The 7429-nt window shown below is 39.1% G+C and overlaps 1 protein-coding gene across 1 annotated transcript; it reads right to left on the reverse strand.

The window, feature by feature from the left end:
• Positions 1–95: 95 nt before the first annotated feature.
• On the reverse strand, positions 96–2248 carry LOC103331131 (uncharacterized). Its single transcript, XM_016794765.2, has 2 exons — positions 1496–2248; positions 96–435 (listed from the first exon to the last, which is right to left on the reverse strand). Exons 1-2 carry the CDS (start codon positions 2156–2158, stop codon positions 277–279), a joined length of 822 nt encoding a protein of 273 aa, XP_016650251.2. The 5' UTR covers positions 2159–2248; the 3' UTR covers positions 96–276.
• Positions 2249–7429: the final 5181 nt, after the last annotated feature.

Consider the following 7429-nt stretch of genomic DNA (forward strand, 5'->3'; position numbering starts at 1 on the left):
TAAATTATCGCATTCATTCGTGTACATTAGAAGGCTATTGCTTAAATATCCAAATGGAATGGAAGCATTGGTAAACATCAGTGAACACAAAAATATTCCAGCAAAGTAACATATTTTACCAATAAAGCATATAGTTTAAACAAACAAAAATACGATGAAAGAAATTACAAAAACGTTGATAAACCAAAATGGCAACGTATTATGTCTTCAACGCTAGAAATCAAATGCAGAAACTAAGATTTCATCTTTAATAAACACTAGCTTCTCTCAGTCAGACTAGGCTTCTACTTTCTCCACGTCTTCAATCAGAAGGGGCTTGGTTGGCCTTCCCAACAGGTCTGTGAACTCTTGGAATGGAGATTTGCTGAAGCGTGTCTCTTTCCAGAATTCAGGGGTCAGAAAACCGTAAGTCTTCAGGAGGCAATCGAAAGTAGCCTGCAAAAAATGCATTCACATAAATGATTAGATACAACGCAAATAATATGAGATTCAAGTAACTTAGTTGGTTCTAGTTAAATTACATCTTTAACTGAGGTATTAAACCCAAACTGAAGGGTGGTGATTATAAATTTTCTTTGTACCAAAGGCAATGGCAAATCAAGAACTAACATGACTACCAAGGAGAGCAAACTATATATCATAAAGAACAATTGACACTCAGGGTCAAGAGGAACACTACTCATTTCAATCCGGACTACATTGAGGTCAGAGTCAGCCCTAAACATAACATATTGGTTCACAGAAGTCCTATATTGAAGAAGCTCTGCAACATCACCAATCAAGTTTATATATTTATTTAATGCTCATACGTCAAAGTCGGGCTGCCAGGATCATCAGAGGGGCCAAGGGTCAGACCTTCCAAATCCACTTACCAGCCCAACCATTAAAAACTTTTCAAAGCCCGACTACGCAAAGAATTAGAATTTAGTGCTATCTTGTTCAAAAATATTAATGCTTCAACTGCACTTCATGTCAAAATGCCACTTCCATAATTCTACAACCACAACAAGCACTAAAACTTTTTGCATTCATGCAACCTCAATCATGCACATACACACAAACTAAAACTGTTATAAATTATATGCCAAATGAGAGATTATCAAGAAAATGTACTAGATCTGCACAAACCATTGATACAGCATTAACCAAAGATTTTCCACTTCTAAGAACATGCAAAACAAAATGTTAAAGATTGTTAAGAGCTTCCTGAAATGGGTAGAATTCAATTTCAACTACACAACACTCAACTCCACAAGCTCATCACATTCTTCTTTCAAATTTCATTTGCATATTTCTAAGAGTAAGAACTCTTTGTCCAAATTTTCAATAGATAATTATTAATTCAAGATTAATAGCATCACCAAAAGCTACCCAACACACTCTGATATTTATTAAGCAAACTAAACAACATCCAATAAATAATAATAATATACAAACAATCAACTAATGTGAAAACACAAAAAAAACAATGAAAATTTGGATAGACTAGATATACCTTGACAAAGTTGCCAAGAGTCTTGGTGGAGCCACGGGAGGAGGTGAAAACATCATCAATACCAGCAAACTGCAAGACCTTCTTGGGCACACGGGCAGCCACAATTCCAGCACCACGGGGAGCGGGCACCATCCTGACTGTGACAGAGCCACACTTGCCGGTCACCTTACAAGGAACCGTATGGGGCTTCCCAATCTTGTTACCCCAGTACCCTCTCCTCACCGGAATCACAGACAGCTTAGCCAATATGATCGCGCCACGTATCGCAGTGGCCACCTCCTTGCTGCACTTGACTCCGAGCCCGACGTGCCCATTGCTATCGCCGACGACAACGAAGGCTTTAAATCGGGTTCGCTGACCGGCCCGAGTCTGCTTCTGGACCGGCATAATCTTCATCACCTCATCCTTGAGGCTACCGGAGGCGACAAGAGCATCGATGATCTGGTGCTCCTTGATGGGTAGAGAGTGGAGGTAGATTTGCTCCAGGCTCTTGATCTTGCCTTCCTTCACGAGGCGGCCGAGTTTGGTCACTGGGACCCACTTCTCTTCCTCCTCGCGGCGCCCGGGGCGGCGTCGGCCTCCTCCGCGGCCGCGGTCACCTCCGCGCCCGCCGAAGCCTCGGCCGAACCCACCCCGGCCTCTCTCTGCTGGTCTCTCTGCCATGGTTCTGTGAGAAGGGATGAGAAGGAGAAGGGAGAAGAGCGACGGCTGGACTGAGAGGGTTTAGGGTTGTGGGCGAAAGGAGATGTAGGGATTTTATATCTTCACCTTTATAGCAAAATGGCCTTTTTTTCAGGCTCAAATGACGAAATGATCCCTGTGTTTTACCTTATTGGACAATTTAGCTCCCGTGTTATTAATTTGGTCAATTTAGTCCATGTGTTTTACCTTATTGGACAATTTAATTCCCGTGTTATTAATCTGGTCAATTTAGTCACTGTGTTTGTATCTGTTAACAAATTTGATCCTTTCTGTCAAAATTATGTTAAAACCTTAAAAAAAGATATTTAAAATTAATTTAAAAATATGTAATTAATTATAAAGATTTAAACTCAAATAATAATAATGCTAAAATGACACAGCCTCAACCTCCAATGGTATCGATTCCTGTAGGGAGAAAAAAAGGATTCTTAGTCGAATTGATGCCTACTCTTTTCTTGCTGCAATTTTTCTTCTCTCTATGTTTTAGATTTTCTCATACTCTACCCTTCATCTCTCTCTCCTCTTTGATCCATTGGCATGAATGTCGTCGACTTATTGCAACGAGGATGATCAATTGACGGTAGAGCCATCAAGGTTACAGTGACCGGCTATGAAGATCTTCGTGATTTGTCAAAGTGGAAGCCGAGAGAGAGAGAGAGAGAGAGAGAGAGAGAGAGAGGGTTGTGGTAGAGCCATCAAGGTTACAGTGACCGGCTATGAAGATCTTCGTGATTTGTCAAAGTGGAAGCCGAGAGAGAGAGAGAGAGAGAGAGAGAGAGAGAGAGAGAGAGAGAGGGTTGTGGTTTACGTGGGGTTGGAATGGTGGTGAGGGTGGCTATGGGTTTGGGGTTGGAGTGGTGGTGGTGAGGGTTGTTGAGGCATAGGGCTCGTCAATGGGCCGGGCGGGCTAGCCCGGCCCAAATTTAACGGCTTGGGCGGGCGGGTCGGGCTTTAAAGAGGAGAGAGAAAATATTGGGCGGGTCGGGCCGGGTTTTAGAAAATTCAAAGCCCAAGCCCGACCCATAGGTCGGGCTTGAGAAAGCCCATTGGGCGGGCTGGGCTAAGCCCAACGGGCCGGGCAACGGGCCTACTTCATTCGAAAAAAATCATAAACTTAATCATAATGGCATTTTAGTCTAAATTTGAGATTAAACTCACTTAATTCCAATATTTTCACATCAAACCAAATTCATAAAATACTCAATAAAGTCACACAACTTAATAAGATTTTCCACAAAAATAATAAAACAAAGTATTATTTTTGAGGTTATTACATAATTAGACCATAATACGTTTTAAGAAATAATTTAAAAAAATAATAAGTATCAAAAAGATATTTTTTTTAAAGGATGGTATAAATAAATATGTAAATGTTTGGTGATGTGTTCAAGAAAAACATGATTATATTTGGTGGTAGTAGTACGATTATATTTCGTGATATGATTATGTTTAGTGATATGATATATTGTTCATCTTATTTATATATATATATAATTGTTGTATTAATAATTGACACAAATTAATGTGCTAATCATCCAATTATAAACTAGGAATGAGTAAAGAAAAGTAAATGAAATGAAACAAATTATATATGTGATTTAAGTGATATAATCATAATCTTAAACTCTTATTTATACATAATTATATATCTATGCGGGCCTAACGGGCCGGGCTTTTGGGTGGGCGGGCGGGCCTATGGGCAGACACCCAAGCCTGCCCGGCCGGGCCATCTCAAAGCCCATAACGGCCAGGCTTTTTCAATGAGCAGGCGGGCCCCATCGGCCCATGAGCCCGCGGGCCAAATGATGAGGCCTATTGAGGCATGTGCATGAAATTTGGGAAGGTGAAATTAAAAAAAATATATATATATATTTCATTTTCAGATTGAATTAAAAAATTTATAATCAATTACATTTTTTTTAATTAATTTAAAATATTTTATATTTTATATTTTTAAGAGAATGGACCACATTGACTAACATATACAAACACAAGGACCAAATTGACCAAATTGATAACATAAGAACTAATTGGCCTATGAGATAAAACACAAGGACCATTTTAACATTTAAGCCTTTTTTTTAACCAAAAAAAAGTTAGGTGGTTGTAATCTCAATCTCTGGGAACATCCAATGGTTGAAGTAAGCCCCACCAAACGAAAGAAATAGATTTGTGCTTCTGCAGATAAATTTTTTTTTTTTCTGTGGGTTTTTCATTTTCTCAAGATTTCTCGACTACTCTCTCTCTTCTTCCTCCAGTTGAGCAATCTAAACCTTGTAAACGATCCGTTAACACGACACAAATTCACACAAAAAAATCAGTATTCAGGTTTGAGTCATCGGGTCAGGTTGATAATAGGTTAACTCATTAAGCTAACGGGTCGTGTTAGTGTCATTTGTGAATCACCCGTTGACCCATTAATAGCAGGGGTATTTTTGTAATTTTACATGAGTTTCTCTTTAAAAAAGTGAAAATAATTGAATCCAAGAAGGGATTCGAACCCCTACCAACACATTTTCAAAGAAACCTCCTTTACGCACTTGGCTGTATGCAATTGTTTTAATGTTGTCTAATTGCTTTCCGATTTATACACATCTAGTGGTTGGTAAGTTAATATAATATTAATATGTGCAAAAGCAGACAAGTAGAAGATTGAAGCTTCATTAACCAAAAGACCGAAACTTCATCCTCTACACTAGTCTCTTATGCTAGACAATGCTAGTTTCTTCAGTTTTGTTTCGGCGGCCGAAGGAAAAGAAAGTAGAAAAAGGAATAAGAAGAAAGAGGAATCCAACCATGTCTAGATATGAATCACGAACTCTCCCACGCTAGGTCTAGCTTCGCCTCCGTACACTCGCAAGAGCTTGTTAGAGCCATCAATCTCTTTCCCAAGGAAGATATTAACATCATCGACGGCCCATATGAAGCTTTTGTTTTGTTTGGAATTCGTTTGAATATTAGTTTATGGTTAACTTGTTGTATTGGGGAATTCCTATTTTTTGATATTTATAATTATGTATTGAGTTTAGCTCGTTGATTTTTCCACATCATGACAATGAAATTGGCTAGAGCTATGCTCTGGTTCCCAGGAGTGTTCTCTTGCTATTTTTTTTCTAGTCTATTTATTTATTTAGTTTTTTAATTCTTAACGGGTCATGTCGTGTAATTTGCGAATTATAACGGGTTGTGTTCAGGTATGATATTTTTCACCTGTTAACTAATGGGTCGTGTCGTGTCAGCCCATTAACTTAATGGGTTAACACAAACACGACTCAAAACCCACAAACACGATCCGTTTGACAGGTCTAGAGCAATTATGTCACCAATTTTTCCTCTCTCTCTTTCGTTTATTTGTTTTCGTTTTTTTGTTCCAACAAAACACAGAAAGAAGAAAACTCAATATAGTGATCAAAGTAAACGAGTAATTGTGTACAATCTTGGTGCCATTTATTTGTATTATTTTCTGCATTTTACAATGAATGGCAGAACCAAGAATTTTTCAACGGATGGGCTAGCTATATCTATTTGCTAAAAATCTAATGATCATTGTTTTTGTACTCTTACAATTTCTTTAGTATTTATATAAACAAAATATATATTAAATCATATAAACTACGTTACTTCATGACCACACTTGACACTTGCTTTTGGCAAAGTCAAAGGGACTTGTTTGATGAAATTATTGAACTTTAAAAAAAAATATATATAAAATCAATACATTAAACGCACTATAGAAGTTTGATGTTGTAATTATCATCCAAGAAAGCAAAATGATAATGGATTGAGGTTAGGGAGAATTGTTGAGACAGTTAATGAAACTGCATTGTGTTTTGTTATTGGTAGATTTGTACGGATGGAAGAGAGGAAGCGGGCACTTGTGAGCCAGTTGCTTTAATATGCTCTTGTAAATGAAGTTTTGGCAATTCCCTATGATGAAATTGGTTTTGATGGAGATCTGAATATGTATTAAGGTCATAGAATACAAATTAGTAACTTGTTCTGCATACTATATGTGCTAAAATATGAAACCTAATATGAGAATATTTGTTTTATGTGTATTCTTCTCCTTGTAGGAGGTCATATTTATAATACAATGGAACTCTAATGGCGCTAGTTGCTAAGCGAACATTGGAAGAAGGTTGGTGGTCTGCCTCTTGCCGAAGATGTTGGAAGATGGAAGCTGTATGGCTCGGACCTAAATGATATGCCAGCTGAGCAGGAGGAGTTCTCGATCGAGCTCCCGAAGGAGAGGAAGGCTAGCAGTAAATTCGCTTGCAATGAAGCTACAGTCTCAAGATCAAGGGATTCGTCCCTTAGTGAAAGCAGCCGAGACCTTTTTTGCCACGAGCAAGTCTTCCTTAGGGGTTTCGTCACCGAGAAGGTCCCTATGGGAGTTGCTCCTGCCTCATCTGTCGGGATTAAGTGCCTCATCGTGCGAGCAGTAAAAAGGTCAATGGCATGCAAAAGTTCCAGGATATTATGCTCAAGTCTCCACCCGAACTACCCAAAACCCGTGATATGCTTTGTAAGGAGGCCGTTGAGAAGAAAGATTTGGGTCGTCAGTGCCAATCCAAGGATCAAAATGAGATGACTGTACCTCTGCATAGCAACCATGACTCGTCTGCGAGGCCACGAGAAATTAAGCGTGGAGCTGACTTAATGTTGCAAGTTGTGACGAAGAGAGCTAAAGAGTCGTCTACTCAAACAAAGAGTCATTCAGTTGCGCGAACTACCAATTCGGGAGTTGGTGATAACTCTATTGGTCATGTTGGAAACTCATGTTGAAGCCACAGAGGCATCCAAGAATGAGATTGCTGCTAATGCGTACAAGCTAGGATATTTGGACTGTATGAATTGTGCTTCTCCTTATTTCCCTCTCGAACATAAAGATGATGAGCAGCTCTATCTTGATCTGCCCCCTGCTTAAAGTGAGCAAATCAATGCTATGGATGTAGAAGCAGTTGAAGAGTAGGTAGCTGACAAAGTTGCAATGAAGGAAGACACTGCCAAATGTGTTGCAACCGATGAGGTTAGGCAGATCTGAAGAGCATGCAAGGGCTGTAGAGCAGATGGTGCTGATTGAGCGAGAATGAGGCTGTTGTCTGTGTGGTTGATCAAGAGGTAGCAAAGGGTGTGATCGGCTAAGGGTCATATGCCGAAGTCCCTTAGTAGATGTGGTCCCTTTTTGCTATTTTTGAACTTTGTAATTTTTTTTTTGAATAAGTGGTCTTC

The sequence above is a fragment of the Prunus mume genome, linkage group LG5, assembly GCF_029339155.1.
Source record: "Prunus mume cultivar Tortuosa linkage group LG5, ASM2933915v1, whole genome shotgun sequence".
NCBI classification, from domain to species: domain Eukaryota; kingdom Viridiplantae; phylum Streptophyta; class Magnoliopsida; order Rosales; family Rosaceae; genus Prunus; species Prunus mume.